Source organism: Lissotriton vulgaris, chromosome 6 (genome assembly GCF_964263255.1).
Source record: "Lissotriton vulgaris chromosome 6, aLisVul1.2, whole genome shotgun sequence".
Taxonomy (NCBI): domain Eukaryota; kingdom Metazoa; phylum Chordata; class Amphibia; order Caudata; family Salamandridae; genus Lissotriton; species Lissotriton vulgaris.
In genome coordinates, this window is record NC_141694.1 from 1,279,420,648 (window position 1) to 1,279,445,257 (window position 24,610).

The following is a 24,610-nucleotide window of genomic DNA, read 5'->3' on the forward strand; positions in this document are numbered from 1 at the left end:
AGGAAATCATTGAATGCTCTCTGTGCTGTTCTGGTTTCCTATGGTAGAAACTCGGGATTGGTTATAAATTGGGCGAAATCTTATTTGTATGTCCTGTTCGGTGATGCGCCTGTGTTGCCTCATAATTGTCCGATTCAAATTACAAAGGATGGGTTCAATATCTCGGGATATATGTCTCTATGGATTCCGTCGTCAGATGCGAACAGAACCTTCTCCCCCCGTTGATTCGGCTGAAGCGTGATGTTGCGTGCTGGCAGAGGCTTCCGCTGTCTATGTTGGGTCGGGCTGCCCTCTTTAAAATGATAACAAAACAGGTGATGGACAGAATGTGGATCAATGTCGCACATTCACCCCAGTCCAAAGATCTGGGCCCAAATCCATCGTTTTTTTGCACTCCACACCACCCTGGGTTAGACAATGGCGATATGCAAATCAGCTCTGACCCTGTGCCCCATGGGAACAGTCCAGTCCGAACTACAAAAGCCATGTCCTTCCCAGAACGGAATCAAGCATCCGAGGACCGGACCGGTTTCGAGGTAACACCTCTCATCAGCCCGGCTAGCTTGACTCCAGTGGTGTGGAGTGCCTGGGACCCACGTCTGAGCATCCCCAGCGCACTTATGGCGGCAATTGCACACAAAACAGGTGATGGACAGAATGTGGATCAATGTCACACATTCACCCCAGTCCAAAGATCTAGGCCCAAATCCATCGTTTTTTTGCACTCCACGCCACCCTGGGTTAGACAATGGCGATATGCAAATCAGCTCTGACCCTGTGCCCCATGGGAACAGTCCAGTCCGAACTACAAAAGCCATGTCCTTCCCAGAACGGAATCAAGCATCCGAGGACCGGACCGGTTTCGAGGTAACACCTCATCAGCCCGGCTAGCTTGACTCCAGTGGTGTGGAGTGCCTGGGACCCACGTCTGAGCATCCCCAGCGCACTTATGGCGGCAATTGCAAACAAAACAGGTGATGGACAGAATGTGGATCAATGTCACACATTCACCCCAGTCCAAAGATCTGGGCCCAAATCCATCGTTTTTTTGCACTCCACACCACCCTGGTTTAGACAATGGCGATATGCAAATCAGCTCTGACCCTGTGCCCCATGGGAACAGTCCAGTCCGAACTACAAAAGCCACGGACTGGACTGTTCCCATGGGGCACAGGGTCAGAGCTGATTTGCATATCGCCATTGTCTAACCCAGGGTGGTGTGGAGTGCAAAAAAACGATGGATTTGGGCCCAGATCATTGTACTGGGGTGAATGTAAGACATTGATCTACATTCTGTCCATCAAATTGTTTTTTGTAATTTTCTCCCTGAATGTACTGGGGTAGCTCAGACGTGGGTCCCAGAGCCTCCACACCACTGGAGTCAAGCTAGCCGGGCTGATGAGAGGTGTTACCTCGAAACCGGTCCGGTCCTCGGATGCTTGATTCCGGTCTGGGAAAGATATGGCTGTGTAGTTCGGACTGGACTGTTCCCATGGGGCACAGAGTCAGAGCTGATTTGCATTAAGCCATTATCTGACCCAGGGTGGTGTGGAGTGCAAAAAACGATGGATTTAGGCCCAGATCATTGTACTGGGGTGAATGTAAGACATTGATCTACATTCTGTCCATCAAATTGTTTTTTGTAATTTTCTCCCTGAGTGTACTGGGGTAGCTCAGACGTGGGTCCCAGAGCCTCCACACCACTGGAGTCAAGCTAGCCGGGCTGATGAGAGGTGTTACCTCGAAACCGGTCCGGTCCTCGGATGCTTGATTCCGGTCTGGGAAAGATATGGCTGTGTAGTTCGGACTGGACTGTTCCCATGGGGCACAGGGTCAGAGCTGATTTGCATAAAGCCATTATCTGACCCAGGGTGGTGTGGAGTGCAAAAAACGATGGATTTAGGCCCATATCATTGTACTGGGGTGAATGTAAGACATTGATCTACATTCTGTCCATCAAATTGTTTTTTGTAATTTTCTCCCTGAGTGTACTGGGGTAGCTCAGACGTGGGTCCCAGAGCCTCCACACCACTGGAGTCAAGCTAGCCGGGCTGATGAGAGGTGTTACCTCGAAACCGGTCCGGTCCTCGGATGCTTGATTCCGGTCTGGGAAAGATATGGCTGTGTAGTTCGGACTGGACTGTTCCCATGGGGCACAGGGTCAGAGCTGATTTGCATAAAGCCATTATCTGACCAAGGGTGGTGTGGAGTGCAAAAAACGATGGATTTAGGCCCAGATCATTGTACTGGGGTGAATGTAAGACATTGATCTACATTCTGTCCATCAAATTGTTTTTTGTAATTTTCTCCCTGAGTGTACTGGGGTAGCTCAGACGTGGGTCCCAGAGCCTCCACACCACTGGAGTCAAGCTAGCCGGGCTGATGAGAGGTGTTACCTCGAAACCGGTCCGGTCCTCGGATGCTTGATTCCGGTCTGGGAAAGATATGGCTGTGTAGTTCGGACTGGACTGTTCCCATGGGGCACAGGGTCAGAGCTGATTTGCATAAAGCCATTATCTGACCCAGGGTGGTGTGGAGTGCAAAAAACGATGGATTTAGGCCCAGATCATTGTACTGGGTTGAATGTAAGACATTGATCTACATTCTGTCCATCAAATTGTTTTTTGTAATTTTCTCCCAGAGTGTACTGGGGTAGCTCAGACGTGGGTCCCAGAGCCTCCACACCACTGGAGTCAAGCTAGCCGGGCTGATGAGAGGTGTTACCTCAAAACCGGTCCGGTCCTCGGATGCTTGATTCCGGTCTGGGAAAGATATGGCTGTGTAGTTCGGACTGGACTGTTCCCATGGGGCACAGGGTCAGAGCTGACTTGCATAAAGCCATTATCTGACCCAGGGTGGTGTGGAGTGCAAAAAACGATGGATTTAGGCCCAGATCATTGTACTGGGGTGAATGTAAGACATTGATCTACATTCTGTCCATCAAATTGTTTTTTGTAATTTTCTCCCTGAGTGTACTGGGGTAGCTCAGACGTGGGTCCCAGAGCCTCCACACCACTGGAGTCAAGCTAGCCGGGCTGATGAGAGGTGTTACCTCGAAACCGGTCCGGTCCTCGGATGCTTGATTCCGGTCTGGGAAAGATATGGCTGTGTAGTTCGGACTGGACTGTTCCCATGGGGCACAGGGTCAGAGCTGATTTGCATAAAGCCATTATCTGACCCAGGGTGGTGTGGAGTGCAAAAAACGATGGATTTAGGCCCAGATCATTGTACTGGGGTGAATGTAAGACATTGATCTACATTCTGTCCATCAAATTGTTTTTTGTAATTTTCTCCCTGAGTGTACTGGGGTAGCTCAGACGTGGGTCCCAGAGCCTCCACACCACTGGAGTCAAGCTAGCCGGGCTGATGAGAGGTGTTACCTCGAAACCGGTCCGGTCCTCGGATGCTTGATTCCGGTCTGGGAAAGATATGGCTGTGTAGTTCGGACTGGACTGTTCCCATGGGGCACAGGGTCAGAGCTGATTTGCATAAAGCCATTATCTGACCCAGGGTGGTGTGGAGTGCAAAAAACGATGGATTTAGGCCCAGATCATTGTACTGGGGTGGATGTAAGACATTGATCTACATTCTGTCCATCAAATTGTTTTTTGTAATTTTCTCTTTAAAATGATGTCACTTCCTCGTTTTCTTTATGCCCTTCAGAACACCCTTGATATCATTCCAGCAAAGTATTTTAGCGAATTGGAGGGATTGCAACGGAAGTTGTTGTGGGATGGTAGACCGTGTATAGCATTGGCTAAATTGATGCTCCCGTGGTATGATGGGGGGATTGCTCTCCCTGACATCAAAAGATATTATTGGGCATCGAAGTTGGCGGCTATTAATCATGGTATGTACGGGCCTGTGTCGGATCCCGGCTATGCCATGTATAGATGGATACTTCCTGGAGGTAATTACAACAGAGCTTTGTATACTAGGTCTGTGGAGAAGAGTTTGACTGGGCCGACTAGGACGGCAGTGCGGATATGGCATGATTCTACTAGCTCGCTTGGATGGAAAGACCGTTTGACTTTAGCGACCCTGCTTTTCGGCTCTGAGAGGTTCGGCAGACTGTGGAATACAAAGGGTTTTGACAAATGGAATCTTATTGTCATTTCCACAGTAGGCGACCTCTGGGTGAAAGGAAAGGTTAAATCATTTGTAGATTTACAGACTGAATACGACTTGGGAGAGTCAGAATACTTCCGATATGCGCAGGTTCGTCATGCACTGACATCGGTTTTCCCTGAGGGGGTGGAGATACCGGAGACAGCCCCATTGGAGGACCGTATATTGGACGGTTATCTGCCTAATAGTACCATTTCCCTTGTCTATAAGAAGCTGATTAATCATAGAGCAGACCTTTTGACACAACTACAGATTAAGTGGACCCAAGACGGCCTAGAACTTGATGATGAAGATTGGCAATCGGCGATCTCCTCACCAAAGGAGGTCGCGATTCCAGCACGACTGAGATTGGTACAGCTTAAAATACTACACAGAGTATATATCACAGGTCCTCGTTTGGTACGAATGGGTTTCACGACAGAGGGTCTGTCTCAGCGGGGATGTGGGCACTTGGGAACATTTCTCCATATCATATGGGAATGTCGATATGTGGTTGAATTTTGGGGCAGGGTCCACGGGGTAATGCAAGAAGTGACAGGGGTGGCTCTATTGCCAGAAGCTAGGCGATGTTTGCTGAATGTCTGGGAGCCGACTGATCTCAATACACCACAAACTCAGTGGGTGACTTTGGGGGCCATGATTGCTAAACGGAACATAGCACAGCAATGGGGGTCCCAGAGGCCGCCCGCTATTGAGGTGTGGATAGAAAATATGGATTGGTGCATGTTCCGGGAGAAAACTGTGTATTTGGCTCGGGCCGCCCGAGTAAATGGAATAATGTATGGGGCCCGTGGAATCGATACAGGGGGAACATGTGTACCACCTGCGACTGCAACCTTTGATGTCCCACTTTCCCCCTAACCCATCAATATTGACGCTGACGTTGTGTCTCTTTAGTACTCTATCCTCCTCTCCCCTCCCCCCCATCTCAGTTCATCACTAATTGTATTATATGTTGATATTGTGGACGACCCTCGTATGTTCTATGCACTCATGTATTCTGTGGTTGCCTTGCTTTAATAAAAAGAAATATAAAAAAAACTATATAGCACTTCAGTGTAGTTATGTTGTCTAAGTACAGGTTGGTGGTGGTAAGTATATTGGTAATATCCAGATTGTCCATGTATAGTATCGCTACATTTAGAGAAAAAAACAGATCCCATTGATGTACCTTTCACTTGTTGGTAAAATTGGCCATCAAACAAAAAGTTAGACACAAAGTAAGGAGTTGCAAAATTAATGATGTGGGAACAGCATGGGGGCGTGTCCTGCAGTTGAGTCTGCTTTCAATAACTGCCACTACTTCCATTTGGGGAATATTAGTATAGAGTGATTTTACGTCCAAGGTACATAGAATGTCAGTGTTCGGATTAAAGGGGAGATGTTCAACTTGGTTGATCATATCCATGTATCGCTGATGTAACAGCGTGCCATAGGGACAAAGTCCCTTATGAAGAAGTTAACATATTGCCCTAGGGGTTCCAAAATGGAACCACATCCTGAGACAATGGGTCATCCAGGAGGAGTCTCAGCGTTCTTGTGTATTTTACGGAGCCTATAAATGACTTGTGTTCTGGAGGATTTCTTATTGAGAAATAAAAATGTGTTCTGTGTCAAAAAACCTCGGTTTGGCCTGCCTCAGTAATGGTGAGGGTGAGATTTTGAATTTTCTGTGTGGGATCTGTTGTTAACTTAAGATAGTGGTCAGTATTAAACAATTGCCTCAGGATCACAATGCCACCCCCTTTGTCAGCCAGTTTAATGATCATGGTATGAGCCGACTTTAAACTGGCAGCCCTGCTTTTCTTGAATTGGGAGATTGTAAGAAATGAAGGTGGGAGTGTGCTCTAGTTTTTTTTATTTTTTCATAATCAATTTGTCAAAAGTCTATTTCTGTAGACCGACAGCTGTATGGGGGAGAGAAGGTAGAGGGAAGCTGAAATGTGATATTGGCATTGTGGGGGGTACTTGGATTGTTTTGAAAGAAGTATTGTAATCGAATTTTGTGGAAAAAGCGTAATAACTCTGTTTGTAGTTCCCATAAAATGGGGGTGAATTGTCGGAACAAAAGAAAGCCCGTTGCTCAATAGTGATATTGCTCAGTAGTGATATTTCGTCTTTGGATAACAGATGTGTAGACAGATTGAAAATAGGCATTGGACCTTCACCCAAGTCTGAGTTATTAGAAGAGTCTCCTGAAGTGTCCAAAAAGCCAACACATTTTTTTTGCTTGTTGTATCTGTCCCAAGGACAACCCCGATACTGTGACTCGACTGTATGAGTCCTGGGAGAGGGACTTGGGTGGGTTGGAGGACGGTGAGTGGCCCGAGGACTTGGCTTCCTCCTGTGAGGTTGCTATACGCTTGCTCTTTCACCTCATACAGCTTAAGATCCTTCATAGATGCTACTAAGCATCCACAACACTAGTGAAAATTGGTAAAAGGGATGTGGCACACTGTCCCAAGAAGTTGGACAGGAAGGTATGTTTTATCATATGTTATAGGGCTGCCCAGTGCTCCAGAAGTTTTGGACTGCAGTGTTTGACTGTCCTAATAGTATTTGTGGAGGTGGGATGAAGCCATCAGCAAAATGGTGTCTCACCTGGTTGTACTGCCTCTGGTCTACTTTGGGACTGATGGTGGCGAAACAGAACATAGCCAGGCTTTAGGGCTGATACAGCACCGCAATTAAGTAAATGGATGAAGGACCTGGGCTGGTTTATGCAAGCGGAGAAGGCAGTCTATGAAAGTAAGGGTTGTCTGAACAAATGGATCAATGTATGGGGGGGAAATGGAATGGCTATTGAGGGAACTTTGTACTCTTATTCTAACTAATTCTCGAAATGCTTGGGACCGGGAGAAGGTGAATGTTTGTGCTGTTTAAAAAGTTGCTGGGTATGGGATGCGGGATGGGGAACCATTAGATCGACTTGGAGCTTACCATTACGTACCAATGTACTTCTTTCCATTGTGTTTGTACCACATGTCACCTGGTTACTTTTTGGTTTAACATGATAGTAAAAAGAATTTAAAAAAAAACAAAAGAATGTCAATAAGGTAGATAAGAAATTCGATTATATTGTTTAATCTGCTTTCAGTTTGATTACGAGTATGACGAAAATGGAGACCGAGTAATTTTGGGAAAAGGAACCCATGGCGTTGTTTATGCAGGAAGAGACCTAAGTAACCAAGTCAGGATTGCTATTAAAGAAGTTCCAGAGAGAGATAACCGGTAAGTGAACCAGAGATGTTTTATTGATATTGTATATGTGGGTTTCTTGGGTAGAAAATATATCAAAGATTTGGGAGGTGAGGTTTTTTGCCCCTGGCACTTGGCATTAGCGTGGTTTTAATCTTCTGGTGCCTCCTCACTGATAATTGGACCTAGAAATTGTAGAATTTTAAAAATAAAATGGGCTTTTTTCTATGGTGGTGAAGATATGGAAAGTGCACATCTCCTGATGTTGGGAGTAGTGTTTCAAGAAACAAAAACAAAAATTACACTTCAGCTGGTTAACTTTGATTGGGTTATGGACTCTCTGACAACTAGAATTCTGGATAGATGTATATGGTATTTCTTTAGCTCGAACAAAGTCAAAAACAGTGAAGAGCTGTACATCGTGAAAGGCAAGCTTAAAGTCGGCGAGCAATAGGAGAGGAAGAGGAGTTGTAGACGGTTAATGCATTGTGAGATTCCAGACCAACTCCAACATGTTGCATGTAAAAATGTCCATGCAGTTGTTCACTGTGGAAATGTCGAGGGCATTCTCTGTGCATTTTGTTGCACATTCTGATGAAACTCTGACTTATTACAACTTAGCACTAAGGAGATGGTAGATAACGCTGGTTGCAAGGAATGCTTCTCCCCCAGAAAGGGAAAGATGGATTCCACTTGACTCTGCTAATGAGCTGGTATCTGCCTCCCTCACTGGCAGTCTGTCTGGAAAATACATAAGGAAAGTGTTTACCTTGTATAAAAAAGAATAGATTGACCAACAACCCACTCCCCGATCTCTACATGTGACCACATTCTGTATCTGAAGGGTGAGATATAGGAGCTGCAGCAGGGCAGGAGAAAGATGAAGAAATAGCACATCAACTGTGAGGTTTGGGATAGAGAGTTTAATGTCAAGAGCAGACCGAATCATCAAATGGCTCAATAACTAATTGGGTTATTGTCTTGTTGGAAAGGAACAGTGGGAGAGTAGAGCACAGTTGCTACCACTAGGGTGGTATCATTATGCTGCTTTCTGCGCTACACCAGTGCAGAAGGGGTCTGGGTGCTTCTTTTGGCATCTTTAGCGCATATATTAACTCGAAAATATCTCTGGGTTAATGCATTTGTGTCAGTGTAGCCCGTAAATACCAAGAGGCAATTACTGCCTCTTGTTTCCAAGCTGTTCTGTCAGCAAAATATGCTTTAACTTGGAGATATTTCCTGTTGTGTAATTGTATGTGCTTAAGGCACCAAAAAGATTCTGAGCCTGCCCATAGCATTCACTGTGTCGGTAATCTAGGAAGACCAGCTATCAGGGTATTCTTTCAGTTTGCCAAAGCTTTACAGAAGATGTTGAACTGCAAGCAGCTGGTTCTCAAAAGGCCATCATTTTCTTTTTAAATCCCCTGGAGATAATCATTATTCTTTCTTCCTTTATCGATACCTGTACGTTTCACAACATTCTCAAGAGAAGGATTTTCTGACCAATATCAATCACACTGTTTGTCCTTGAGTCTGTGAAAGTTTGTTCTCTTTTGAAAACGTGCTAGCTTTCATAAGGTTCTTTAGCCATTATTCATTCCACTTCTCAGAGCATTCTGGCAGCAACACGCCCCATCCTGGTGCATTCCTTCTTTTTAGATATTCTGTTTTTTAAAAATCATTTTATCATCAACTGGGGTCTTGCTTTTTAGGTCTCACCTACCAAACAGCATTTAAGCTGTCTTTGGGCGAAAGCCTCTTGTATACCATCCCATCAATTGGCTTAGAGCCCACCGACTGCTTACCATTGGTTTGTTCTCATGTGATTGCTTGTTATTCGACTGATTTCTTTCTTTCTTGTATTGGTCTTTTCCCTTGGAACATAGTTTCCTTAACCATCCCTTTGATTGGCTCACTTGTATTCCTTCCACAACCCACATTTTATAAACAGTTTTTCTTTTTCATTCAGCAGACCATGAGTGTACATGCGTTTTCTTACTCTCGCCCTTGTTGATGCTTCCCTCCTCAGATACCCTCCAGCACTTCATCTGTATTGCCCACCTCACTCCCAGCTTGTCTGTGGAAATATAGCAACAGGTATATTTTTTCCAGGTTATGACCAAAGAGCAGACTTTAACTGTTGTTTTTGTTTTATTTCCCACATTCCATATATGGTACAAAACGGACGCCTTGGCACACAAAGGCTTTTAAGGTGCATGGGCATTTGAAGCAGAAGTTCTGATTAGCATGACAAAAAAGGAGCTGTCCTTTGGGTGTGTGTCCTTCAAGTTTATCAAATATAATAATAATATAGGAATAGAACCACAACTTACCTCTTAGTGTCTTTCAACATTTGGAATGTATATATATATATATATATATATATATATATATATTTTTTTTTTTTTTAATCAATAAAGTATTCATCCACACAGGCAAGACAATTTTGAGTTTTTAACTGCGTTAGTTACAAGTTGAGTGTCACCAGTTACATGAGTGTTAGATTCACTGTGTTTCTAAATCTGTAGGTTGCTGAATTTGTGAAGAGTAAAGCTATGTGAATTTAAACTATGTGAATTTATTTAACTGCGCTGCACAGGGACAGTGATTGATGGTTACTTAAATGCGCTCTTTCTGTGACAAAAGCACAGCTGCAGAGCTACCCTGTTCTAAGCTGAAAAATTATTGGGAGGGGTCTGCTATTTTTATTTGTTGTCGATTTTGTTGCTGCTTATGATCATCACAGCTGCAAAATGTGTTTTTTGCTTGATGATGGACCGAGTTGGGCTACTTGATTAGTAGGACCGTATGATCACCTCTGGACCTAGTAAAGCAGTACAGGAGTATAACCCATAGACCTGGTCGGGATCAGGGTAAGGATGTAGAACAAATAACAATATCCCAAAAGCTAATATTTGGTAGACAATTACATATGTATGTGGAACACATTACACAACAGAAATAAAGGAGACGGTTACTCAATTGGTCTTGTGTCGTTATTCATCTTGTATTTAAAAAAAGTCGTTATGCAGGGTCATATTCATACAGTTGGAGAAGCACTGTATGAGACAAATCATACTTGGTGCTCAAAAGTGTGCAAGGGAACAATGGTGACGCAAGTGATAGGGTAAACAGCGTGAACGGCGCGAAGTGAACAGGAGTGAAAGTATCGTACAGTGGGTGGCTGGGTGAAGGGCACAAATCAAGTGACTTATGTGTTCAATTCACGATTAAGCAACAGCCACAGTAGAAAAAGCTCCAATTAATGTGCTGCAGAGACGACTGGGTTTCGATCCTCAATTGTTTGGGATCGTCTTCAGGACATGGTTGTCTTTAGTTGTAGTGCTTGGTTGGAGTGTTTGGGGGATCAGCGGTGTGTGATTCTTGGAGATTGGGCAAGCGCGAAGGCGTCTTGTTGGCACAGGCTTGGATGGAGGAAGATCGAGGATCGGAGTGGGGATCCTCAAGGAGGGGGTCGAGTGTTGTAAATAAGTAATCTTCAGTAGCCAGATGATGTATAGATATATATTGTAGATTTATTGATAAGTAGACAGCATCAGAAAGTTACTGGAAGATGTTAAGTCCATGTGATGCCCCACCAGGAGCAGCCTCTGTCCTGCTCAACCTGCACACTCCAACTGACACACACAACTTCACCAGGCACCCATCATTCCATGACATCATCAATCATCCAACATTCCAGACATCTCAACACTCATTCTGGCTGAGCAGTAGAGAAGAGATACATAGGCAAGGGGAAAGGCAATAGCAGATCATAACATCGAGCTTGCGTCTTCTTGGTGATATATGTGTTAGGAAACCGGGAGCGCCGAGATCGAGGACGATCGTCCTTGCTGCCGAGAACGCCCACGAGATTCAGCCCCACAGCGACCGCTATTAACACAGGTCCCGCCAATGGCACAAGCACCTTGATTCTTCAGATCTCCAGAAACGCCCGATTTCGGCGCTCCAGGTTTCCTAACACAAATATCACCAAGAAGACGCAAGCTCGACCCCCTCCTTGAAGATCCCCACTCCGATCCTCGATCTTCCTCCATCCAAGCCTGTGCCAACAAGACGCCTTCGCGCTTGCCCAATCACCAAGGATCACACACCGCTGATCCCCCAAACACTCCAACCAAGCACTACAATTAAAGACAACCATGTCCTGAAGACGATCCCAAACAATTGAGGATCGAAACTCCGTCGACTCTACAGCACATTAATTGGCACATTTTCTACTGTGGCTGTTGCTTAATCGTGAATTGAACACATAAGTCACTTGATTTGTTCCCTTCACCCAGCCACCCACTGTACGATACTTTCACTCCTGTTCACTTTGCGCCGTTCACGCTGTTTACCCTACCACTTGCGTCGCCATTGTTCACTTGCACACTTTTGAGCACCAAGTATAATTTTGGTTGTCATATGACTTGTCTGATACAGTGCTGCTCCAACTGTATGAATATGACCCGGCATAACAACTTTTTTTAAATACAAGATGAATAACGACACAAGACCAATTGAGTAACCGTCTCCTTTATTTCAGTTTGTGTAATGTGTTCCACATACATAAGTAATTGTCTACCAAATATTACCTGTTGAGATATTATTTGTTCTACCACCTCAGGACCTAGACATTATGGAGAAAGGACCATTGTTCATGGATGCCAAAGCTTATGTGATATACAAAGTTCCTGCAGCACATGAAAAATCAAACTGGGCAAATGAGTTTCTTCTTCATGTTCTGATATCCTGATTGAGGTTTTGTGAGAATGTTGAAAAGTTGAAGGGCAAATCCAAATATATTAGAGATTGAAAATAAGAGATAATATAGAAGGTGAAGTGGGACAAACCATTTACTATGCATCTCATAAAACACACCCCACCACACTGCTTGCTGTACGTTAGCTTATATATAGCATGTTTTACTTCTTTAAAATATTTTTTGTCAGACACCTTCCATTTATCGTTTTTTAGTTCAGTACTCACGGTCAGATTATGTCAAATGACTTGGCAGGCCGAGGCTCGAAAACGAAACATCCCTGGCAGAAATGTTCAAACCGGCCTGCCCTGGTCTGCCTCTCACTCCATCTCTCTCTCTCACTTCTCTTAGTCATACACCCATGCTTGACCTGCCAAACTTTGGCATCAGCGTGGGGGGTTACTCACGTATGACTTTTGAAGTTTCAGCCGTGAACGTGAATCTGTATGTTAAAGCACACTGGGTATACATTGATTCAAGGGCAAATGGCATTTTGACTACGTGGGATTATTATTGTACAAGTGTTCTGAGGTACTGCAATTTTCTCACAGCTGGGAAACAGTCTGCAACCATGTCTGAGGCGTCATTTCTTCACCAAATTGGTGATTTGCAGGTAGTATGTAGGTATACCTACCAGGTAGCCTTCCATCTTCCGGAAGGTTGGTAATTGGAATACATAACTTGTGTAAGGGCTGAGAGCATTTCTAACAAGGCCACTGCAGCTAGCACTGCACATTGCCCTTGGCAATGCAGATACTAATCATGAGACTCCTAAAAATGTGACACTATGGACAATGACAAACCTCCTAATAATGCTGTGAGAATGGCCTGGATGCACGGGTATCAGTATGTATTTTAATGTAGAGTGTGCTGTCCTTATAAATAGTGTCACCATGTGTTGGATTGCCCCAAGTAGTTGCCAATGTTGAGAATAAAGTGCCTGTGTCATGCACCGGCAAACACCAGTACAAATTAAGCACTGATTTACAGCCACCGTTGCAATCTAAGAAAACCATCCCTCAAGGAAATGACCGGTAAATTAAATGTCCAGTCCCGCCATGTTTCTTGGTGCCAGCCTAGAGGCTTTAAAGGCTTTTTGTACTGTTTCTAGTCATTTTAGGGGACAGCAACATGAATGAATGGAGAAGGACTTGTGCTAACCACAGCACTTTCATTCTGAAAGAGAAGACTGTAATACTTCTTGGGTCATGAGGAGAATACAAGACAGCCAATTATCAGGTATGGGAGTGAGGCAGCGGGTTGAGTGAGTTATCGATAACATAGTGACATTTTCTATTGCCTGAGAAATGATGTTGACTGTTGAGATTGGGAGAACTATTCACTGTGAATCCCTCTTGGCGCGACTTGGGGAAAGAGTGAGTGGTGACCATGGTTATGGTCTTTAATTGGCATTTTAAATACATTGAAAGCAGACAAACGAGTGGGGTAGTAGCTGGGGGTGTAGGGGTTCTAAGAGGGGAAGGGCAAGAGCTGAATATGTTATCTGGAAAACGGGGCTCATATAGAAACCAGGAGACAAATGTAGATACAGCCTTGGTTGAATGCATGGGATGAGTTTCAAATATGGCACCTGGTGAAAGAAGACAAAAATGGTAACAAGAGGACTATTTGGATTTTGATATTGCTAGATATTTAGAACTTTAAAGTTGATATTTAAGAGTGTTGGCAAACTTTTCAGGACTGTTTTTTATTGTTGTGGGAAAGAGGCTGGAATGAAGGAGAAAAGCAATTCAGATTTTTAAAATAAATTACCAAAATGTAGAAACTGTCAAAAGTAATGATGAATATGATATTGGTGTATAAACAAATATAACCAAATGAAAAGCAAAAGCATGTATGACGACATAAGGAAAACTGATAGTCTAAATTCAGGTGATAAGGTACTTACCTCTCATACGGAAGGACTACTAGCAACACTGCTCTCAGAGATAAGTTTGCAGTCTCTGAAAATAACCAGTTAGAAATACATACAGTTTGTGAGGTTCTTGAATACAAAATGAATGCTATATCCGATAGGGTGGGGGCGAGGAAGTTGCATTTGATGACTTATCAAAACGGGTAGATAAAAACACCCAAGAAATGCAGGCCCTGAGGGAGGATGACAAAATTCTGAAAGAAAAATTGGAGAGTTTGGAAAAGTAGGAACAATATCCGAATTTTAAATGTGCCGGAGGATGCAGAAGCGGATGATTTAAGGTCCTATATTATAAATCTCCTGGTAGAAATTCATTCTGATATTGATAAAGACATTAGAAGATGATATACAGATAATCCATCGAGATCCATTCCTTAAAAAAAACCAGGAAAGAAAACCCGAGAAAAATTCTAGTTAACTTTAAATCATACATGTTAAAAGAAAAAATCCTGGCAGGAGGGCTGAAAACAGGAGTATATAAAAAGGCTGGCTGGACATTTTGCATCAGATCTGATATATCACACTATACTCATGAAAAGCAATGGGAACTGGGGAAAGCAAAGCAAGAACTAAAAAGTTTAGGTGCTACAGCAAAGTTACGTTTCCCCGCAACTCTCAGAGTGATGTAGAACAACAAAATGTTTAACTTTAAAGACCCAGAAGAAGCTATTGCATTGGTGAATCAAATAAAGAGCTCAACATCCATATAAATGTTATAAGACATAGCCTGGTCAGATAAAGACAAAAGCCACAGGTGATGGACAGAATGCAGAACAATGTCATACATTCACCCCAGTACAGAGATCTGGGCCTAAATCCATTGTTTATTTGCACTCCACACCACCCCAGTTCAGAAATGGGCATATGCAAATCAGTCTTTCCCTGTGCCTCATGGGAACAGTCCAGCCCGAACTGCCAAGCCATGCCTTCCCTGGACCAGAAACAAGATTTCTGGCATTCCAGCCGTCTTCAGCCCGGCTTGCTTGAATCCAGTGGTGTGGAGTGCATGGGACTCACGTCTGAGCATACCCATCCCACTCGGGGTGACAAATGCAAAAACCACAGATCTGTGACTGGGGGTGAATGTTTTGCCATTGTGCAACATTCCGTCCATCCTCTTGTGTATTTTGCTGGTCAAATAAAGAGCCTACACATTAGAGGAATTCCTCTAATAGTAATAAGGGAGGTTTTCCCGGGGGTGGGAGGGAGGGGTTTCACTTAAAATGTAATAAAGAAATATTTTTACTATTACACTGGGTGGGGGAGCATCTGGGAGAAAATGAAAAAAAATATTGTTCTCATTTAAAAATGCTATTTTTAATAGTCTTAAGCCTTATTTCTTAATTAAAAGTTTCTCTTACTTAGAAAAATATGACTGGAAAAGATAGAGTAAAGGACCTGGAAATCATGTCATGGAACGTGAATGGGTTGAGGGTCCCACTAAGAAGAAAAAAGATATTAGAATATTTGAGACTATCTAAATGTAAGATCTTTCTTATTCAAGAATCCCGTCTACTTAAAGAAGAATGGTCCACAATTTTGAAAAATCAGAGATGGATTGAGCATTGTATTTGCACAACCCAACCTTGTACAACAAAGGGGGTTGCCATTCTGATTAAGAAAACAGCATCGGCCCTGCTGGGTGAGTGCATAGTTGATCCACTGGGGAGGTGGGCGGTTGCTAATTTAAAAATTAATCGAGCCTGGGTGACTTTTGCAAGTTTTTATGGGCCGAATGTGGATGACCCGGGACCTTTATACACCTTACTTCTTCACTTAACTGAAGGTAATGATTCTATAATACTAGGAGGTGATTTTAATTTGGTCTTAGATACGAGCAAGGATACCACTTCACACAGAGTAGCTTGTAATACACAAAAAATGAGAACAGCCACTAGACAATTAATGTCCGATATAGGGCTAATAGATATATGGAGAGAGATGGCTAGTAAGTCTAAAATATATGGTGGAAAATTCACGTTTCATAATAAAAAAATTTAGACATCGTTCAAGAATTGATTTCTTTTTAATAAGCGCAGTAATGAGCAGAAACACCATCCAAGTGAGCCATGTTCCTGAACATTTGTCAGATCACTCGGCCGTTATTTTAAAAATAGCTATGAATAACGTTCAAACACCACGGAGATGGACCATTAATCAAGCTCTACTATTAGAAGAAAATATAATCGAAAAATTAAAAACAGAAATTAAAGAGTTTTTTTTATATAAATATTAACTCAACCTCAATTCAAACAGTATGGGACACTTTCAAGGACTTCTTAAGGGGCTCATTAATGGCTATATCATGCTCACAGGCGAGGAAAATACAAGAGGAGACTAAAAAACTGGAAAATGAGATTTGCAGACTACAAGGAAACTCGGAAAAGGAACCAGGAAATTTAAATATCTTAAAAAACCAAACTGCTGCAAAACACAAACTTACTGACCATTTAGAAATTATAATTAAAAAGAAATGGGACGCCAGTAAATTGGCGCATCATGAGTACGGGGAAGGGTGTAGCAAGCTCCTCGCTTGGAAAACAAAATCTGATCAAACAAGAAATTGGATAAGAGCTCTTCGATTCTGCAAACTCTGGAATTGTAATCTCAGATGAAGTTGAAATCGAGGAGTCTTTTGTCCAATTTTTTAAAACTGTATACACAGAAGAGAAGATAATTGATGAACATCTTATGGATGAATTTTTATCAGACCAGGCCCTCCCCTCGCTACAACAAAAAGAAAAAGAACAAATAAATTGTACCATTACTATGGAAGAAGTCAGTCAAGCGATTACATCTTTAAAAAAAGGAAAAGCAGCTGGACCTGACTCCATTGCGAATGAAATTGATAGTATATTTAAAGAAGAACTGACACCTGTTCTTTTACAGTTATTTAATTCTTCATTCGTAGAGGGCCACATCCTCCCACATCATGGGAAGAAGCAACTATCTCAATCCTTTTAAAACCAAATAAAAATCCACGACTATACGAGTCCTATAGGCCTATTTCTTTATTAAATTGTGACCATAAGATCTACACACAGATTATCACCAAACGTCTGGATAAAGTGATGAGTTTGTTAATACACGCAGATCAAAAGGGGTTCATGAAAGGGAGACAGGTAGTGAATTAGTTAAAGATCTCATTGGAGCTATAGATATGGCCCAGACATATAAAATTCCATTGTCAGTAATGACATTTGATGCTGCCAAGGCTTTCGACCGGGTTAATTGGACATTCCTGTTTAAAGTTATAAAGTGTTTTGATCTGGGCGAAACATGTTTGGCAGCTATTAAAGCTATCTATAATAACCCCTCAGCAAGAATCCTGGTCAATGGGAAACTAACAGGTTGAAAACAAATTAGAAGAAGAACTAGACAAGGCCGCCCCCTTTCCCTGCTACTTTTTAATATTTATATCGAGCCACTGGCCTGTAAACTAAGAACATGTCAAAACATTACTCCTTTTGAATGTAACGGATGGGAAAAAAAGATCGGGCTATATGCCGATGATCTTGTTAATTTTACTGGTGATCTGGAAACATCATACACAGGTATCTGGGCAGAGATAGAACATTTTGGAAAGGTCTCAGGGTACCTTCTTAATCAACAAAAGACAGAATTAATGAAATGGAATATGGATTTTGAAAGTAGCTATACGAAAAAAGAAATTAGATATCTGGGGAAACAGATAGTCCAAAATATTGATAAAATAGCGCAGGTTAACTTTGTGAAAATAACAAAGGAAGTGAGATCCCAATTACAAATGGGGGGAACATTACCGCTTTAATTTTTAGGCAAATCAAACTGAATAAAGATGTCAATTCTTCCTAAATACACCATTCTTATTTAATACCATCCCCTTAGAATTCCCAAAAGCTTTGTTTAAGAAAGTGCAGGGTCTCTTTTTGAGTTTTATTTGGGGAAATAAGAACCCGAGAATAGCCTTAAAAAAACTCAGAAAAAGAAAAGAATATGGAGGAATCGCAACCCCTGACCTGTATCTATATTTATGTGCATTCCAACTAAAACATTTCCGACAACTAATGATGGAAAGCTCTATGTTTTCCCCCCTCTATAAAGCTCTAACGTTTGAATTCACCAATCAAGCTGGGCATTTTCTTTTAAACTTTGGCCATCCAAAATTCTTTAAAAAGGTCAAATTGAAGATTTGGTTATCTGCAATAAAACTCTGGTCCCAGGTGAGACGAGTCTTAAAAATTCCATATTACAATGATATTACTCCAATATGGGATTCTCCTGGGACGCCGATATGCTTACAAGACGCCCTTGCAGTTCCTTTGAGGAGTTGCGGTATCACCACGTCGTGGCAACTTGTAATAGAGGCAGAATTGATTACCTGCCTCACCTTTCGGCGATCTGCGGGAATCAAGTATTGAAATTTAAATACTACCAACTCTCAAGCTGGATAAAATCATCAAGAAACGAGTTGAAGGGTAACTCTAATTTTGCATTCAAGATAGTCTCTCTGGAAATAAAAACAAAGAAGTGGCAGAATGGTACTGGCTACTTGTCCAAAATGGGGAAGAGGAGCAGGCCTCATTCATGGAGACATGGAAGAAGGATCTGCCGGATGAAGATCTGGAAAATATTGGGCAAGTATCTTGGTCTTCACTATGGTCTTGTGTAAATGCTGCCCCTTTAAAAAAGAATCACCTTTTTACAGTTCATAAGGCTTACTGGACCCCCCCCCCAAAGGCTATTGAAAATGGGAAATCGAGAAATCAAGAAATGCCCTAAATGTGGAGAAGATAGAGCAAACGAGGTCCACATGTTTTGGAGTTGCCCAGTAATATATGCTTATTGGAAAAATGTGGGTAAGACCATTTCTAATATTATGTGGGTGGATATAAATTGAATAACTTCATCAGTTATTTGTGGGCTACTGCCGGGGGAAACTGATGGTGGGGCATTAAATAAAAACTATAAAGCTTTGTTTTTTTTACCCTGATACTATTAGCCCGAAGGGAACTTTGTATTAAATGGATTATGCCATGTTCACCCACAGAAGACAAATGGATTCACTCTATTCAGAGGATATCCTCTTTAGATCAACTGGGTAAATCCACTAGAAAATCTAAATTTTGGGATAATTGGGTGGAGGTAGGTGCGAATTATATATACGAAACTTCACTTTTTCACTATGAGGGGTTGGTAAAAATGGTAGGAGGTTAGGGTGTTATTATCCATAATCTATTTGCTTTTTTTGTTTTTTGCGTGTTTTTTTTATCATTTCTGGGTCCAATGATTAAAAATATGACATAGACAAGAGTCCCAGGATGGGATTTTTCTTTTCTCTTGTAAAGAGAGAAAACCGTGCTCTGTTAAGATCTCAAGATTAAGGTTTAAGACTATTTTCAGACAGTAAAAGGTGTGGTTCTGGAGATACAGTGTGTCCCTCTCTCCCTTGGGAGTGTGACCAGACCGGTAATAATCTGCCTTCGAAATTTTTTGAAATGGTCTGAAAAATGAAGTAAAATGTACGTATATGCATGTAACTGTCCTTAGCCACCCTTTTCTAGCAAGAACATTGAATGAGGATTCTAGTAATGAAAGATGAGACAGTTTGCTGGCAAGATACCATATTTCCTTTTTAATGAGTATCAGTAAGAAAATAAATTAACAGGAAATCACACTTTATTACTACAAACAGGAGCTAACCAAAAATTACCGATATTGATACAATAATGCTCTACTCTTCTACAATAACTGGAAATCACAGAAGGAACCTCTTTAATGAAGCAATGACTAATTTCCTTCCATTGTGTAATCCTCTGTGGCATAGCCTTCCGTCCTCGAAGTCTTGATTCTAGCCCTCCTTCATTTCTATATTTTCACACCAATCTTTCACCAACCAGTCTTTCCGTATCACCCTCCTACACTTACTTTGGACCAGGCCCCGCTTTGGGTTTATTCCATACTTTACCATCTTCCACCTTGAAAGGTATTTTTTTTTTCTTTTTTCCTCATCAGTCACCAGCAGCTGGCATTTCTTCTATCGATGGCAACTCAGCCAGCAGAGCCTTCTCTCTCGACCATGGATGGCAAGGCCTCACCAACACATACCTTTGGGCTTAATGACCCTTGTAAGTTGGTCCTCTGGCGTCATCGAGTCTCTCGTGTAACTGCTATAGGAACCCCCCACTCACCCCTGCCTATAGTGTATTTCCATTCAGTCACTGGATGAAAAACTAAAAATCACGTCATTTTCAATGGACTCTTACCTCCTACAAATAGGCAAAAGTAAGTCATTTAACAAAGCAGCCAGAATTGTTGAGAACTTAGAGCAGTGACATCCCGTCAGAGCCAGGAGGCAACAGCATCCAAGATGAGCACGTTTCTTGTGCTCCCGGGAATGTAGACTGTGCTGAGCCTTTCATCGGCTGCTGCCTCTATAGCATCGGTAGAGAATGCGGGAAAGGAACATATATTTAATAGCATCAGATGAGTGGGGCATGTGTGCAGAAGGCTGCCCAGTGCTGCATTTCTTCTGATGCCACTCCTTGGTGAATCTCTGCTCCATCAACGCTGAAGTCACCATGTTCAGACCTCACTATATGCTAGGACCCAATAAAAAGAAACTGTCTGGCTAGTGAATCCTATTTCACTGGAGATTTACTTATTCAACACATCGATGCGGTTCCCATCTGAAATGAGGAGATGAGTCTCATAAATCGGTGGGATTTTTTGGCTGGCCTGTTAGAACAATTGCTCACAGTGTCTCCATGTTCATCTACCTCCACATCAGTACTTTGTTTCACCGATTGCCTTCCACTGTAGAGGTTGTTTCGTGTACAGTGCAGCTCTGCCCCACCATTTTACCTCCACAACGTAACGTAAGCAAGCTAAAACAGTATTCTGGCATAGATATGCTCCATACACGGAATAACAGCATTGGGGTCATGAGATTTTGAAAAGAAGCTGCTTAACCCTGAAGTCCCCTCTCTATATTCTTTCTTTTTGCTTTTTTAGGTCATTGAGCTAAAGCTGCCTCCAGCCAGACCTAAAAGGTCGTCACTACCAGCAGAGCTTTTTACAAGGTTTGGTGTGCTTCCGCTAACAAGTCACTGTAGGTCTTCCAGTGGATTCATTTAGATAATAGCAGTGCAACAAGTGCACTCACTTGATCATGGACTCAAAACGTAAATTTATAATTGCACTTGGTGCATACCACTTAATGAAGCCTCGCTGTTCTTTTTGAGGACGTGTTCTCAAAATAGCTGTAAGAAAGCACTAGGCAATTGCTTTTCAATTCCTGTGGTGGCTAGAAATCCATTAAAACACATTTCAAAAGTATTTGTTTGTATGTAATTTTAAACTCTTAGCTCTGGTTCGTACACATTTTAGCTTTATTGGATGTGATTAAGGGCTCTGTTCTACAGATTATTGCAGCAAGGTGCTGCTACAGAAGTGAAAAGTGTACTAAAAGCAGTCATTAGTCGAGTACAGTGTGAGCAGATGCTGCATACACCATGAAAAACATGCTTTTTATTCCATATTCAACGGCAACTGTAAAACTTTAATTACTTGTTCAACATATTTACTTCTGACAATGCGGGAGAGCAGGTGCTCTTGCTCAAGTGGTTTTTGGAAGGTATTCTAGAGCAATTGTTTAAAGTAACCGATAAAAAATAGAACCGACTCGTATTAATGGTCTACACGTGTATAGCTGGGACGCCAACTCTTACTCAGATTTGGCTCTGAAAGTAGAGCTTCAGCTGAGCGGATACTGGTGGACAAGTATCAGGGCCTCAATTTAAAAGGAGGAGGACTCACTGAAAATGGACACCTGTGTTGAACTGCTGTGTCTGATTGCCTATGAGTTCCGAACTGATGGGCAGCCATTGAACCTATCCCTGAGTAGGTAATGAACAATGAGAATCTCTAAACCATCAACGCATCATAAAACCAGTGGGGAAACGAGCATCTGTAGGCTAAACTCAGTGTTGCGTGATACGAGGGCCTTCACGACTAGTAGTTCTATGGATTAAGAAGAACCATTAACCCCTGCCATGTTGACCTTCCCACATGCCTCGCTCACTAGTAACATTGAGCAGACTAGATTAACGTGTTCCAAAGCGCCATATTAGAAGGACCTTATTCTAGTATTGAAGTCTCTCCATAGCCCCAGGTCAATGTACCGTGCATGAGCAAACACCCCTTAGACCCTTGTAAGGCCATCTTTGGGTATGAACCCAAGATCAGCTCAATACCACCAAGTATCAGGCTGGCCCTTCAATAGTTACTTCTTCATCCCTTCTTGGACCCCTGATGCTAGATGTAAGGGTTGAGACCATTTTATGGACCTTCAGTACAGACCTTAAGCAAACCTTTATCCAGTGTGACGTGTCCCCTTCTCCGCTACCCCGGGATTCATGCCTCTTGCAGAGCATACATTATCAACACTACCTGGGCTCTAATGTGTTATGGTAACAGAAGCATGTGTCTTATAATGTGTAATAAACTCCACCTTCTCTGCCAAACACCAACTTTTTGTTACCATAAATCACAACTTTACTCGGCCTCTGTGGAACATTTCTGCTCAAATTGCACAGCAATTGCTTAGTAAATATAAATATTTACTAAGCTGATGTTTTTTTTTCTAGTCTGTTACTACACTATCATGATCTCCTAGAGCAAGGGGTAGAATATTTGTCTCATTTCCTTTAACAAATGGAGTTCCTTTTGGCAAAACCTTGTATCTACAGATAGTTAATAAACTGGAACTCCAGCGAGGACATTTCTCTCCGTCTCCTCTATTTTCTCCCATTGTGAAACGGCCAATGTAGCCAGAAATAACTTATATTTCACCACAGCTGGCTGATCGGAACTCCTCCAAAGCATTAAATGAACAGTATTCCGTAGAAAGCTATTCCACATACTACTCAGTAGTTCTCCAGTGCACACCTATGGGCTTTAAATCACACCTTCTCGAACTGACAAGGTTTGCCAAATGTACAGAAGAAGCCTTTATTTAAATATGGCGTCCATGGGCCTGAGTTACACAATTTGACAAGCAGACATTAGGTCCAAGGAAAGCTTCAGAAAACTCTTTTGAGCATTTTGGAGGACTAGCATCTATGCGATCCTTGGAATGAGACTCATGATCAATTAAATTACATCTGCGGTGATGAAGTTCCTCTCTCTGGCTAGTGTAGGTAGTGTGTTCCCTTATAAAAATGCACATCAAAGGATCTATATGCTTAAATTACCTGATACGCAGTCCTGGCTTATAATAACTCTCTATAGCAAATATACTTTTTTTAACCAGACCAATTCATACGGAGGAATGTATTAAAAACACCTTTACAGATGTCAGCTTGAATCCAAAGTCAACCTTGGTCTTGCACTGTCATCAGAATAAGTTATCTGCAGTGGCGTTATGCTCATTTCGTAATGACCAATATGTGTTTCCAATTGTAATGTATAGTTTCAGAAATATTCATATATGTATTTAATCACAGAAAGATTGTTACAGAATTGCAAATTAAACTTCTGGCTGCACTTTTTGTATTCAGAAAGAGTTTCTCTATCAGATTCCCTTCCAACGTTAATGTTGCAGCGGATTATAACCCTGGCTTTCATGATATTTACTGCCCCTGGTTATTGGTAGTGGACAGGATGATAGACCTGTAGGCTCAGAGAACCCATTGCTGAGTGGAGCCAGAGACAATCTCTTGAAAAGTACTGGGTTAAAGAAATACTTGCATCAACTTGTTGTGAATATTGTTGCAGAGCGACAAAGGATTATCATGCACAATTTTTACAATTACACTTCTCGTCACTAGCTGTTTTAATGCTGCATTTGTTTCTATGCCTATTGTGGGCTAAGTTCCCCTTCTCTGTCACTCTCAAGTCTTAAGTTAAATGTACTCTAACGTTGGGTGTTTGGAAGATTTATAGCTCTCATATAGGAATACACTCGTTTGTAAATTTAAACGTAGTTCCCTTGGGTGCTTGCAAACCAGATGGGAGAAGAGAACACCCTACTTCTCTCTAAACAACCCTAGGATTGAGCAGTATTTCCAATAATGTTCGCAGCACATCACTTATCACATTCCATATCAAACAATGATCTTTAGAAAAACATAAGTCAATCCATTGGGCTCGTGATGATTTCATCTTTCTTTTTAATTTATTTCAACTCCAATCCCTTAAGTTTGAAATTTTACATGTTATAGGCGTGCATGTAAAATTTCAAAATTGAGGAAGCAAAGAAACAATTGGTGTGCGCTCTGTCATTCTTTTTTGTGATTAACTATTTTCTGCCTACTCGACGAGTTGCACCCGCAGAATACAAAAAAAGAGCAACAGATGAAAAGCATATCGTCACACTTTGGACTATCGTTACAACTTCTCTCTGATAATGAAACGTGCGAAACAGTCTCTTTAATACAATGGAGAAACAATTTTGGGATTTATGGTTTACTTTGAATCACGGTTTTATCATGTACTACGCATACAATCAATTTTTTTTTTAAATCAACGTATTAAATGACAGCAGTGGGTGGGCGGGGAATTCTATGACGCTAAAAATAATTCTGAATAACGTTTGCACTATT

General features: G+C 42.0%; 1 protein-coding gene across 2 annotated transcripts in view; it reads left to right on the plus strand.

Moving 5' to 3' along the window:
* Window positions 1-24,610, plus strand: part of MAP3K5 (mitogen-activated protein kinase kinase kinase 5) — a 1,016,304-nt gene that overhangs the window by 782,064 nt on the left and 209,630 nt on the right. For both annotated transcript variants that reach the window (XM_086927404.1, XM_086927403.1), the window contains exon 15: window positions 7,226-7,359. In XM_086927404.1, coding sequence (XP_086783530.1) covers window positions 7,226-7,359 — 134 coding nt within the window. The remainder of the gene's footprint in view (window positions 1-7,225; window positions 7,360-24,610) is intronic.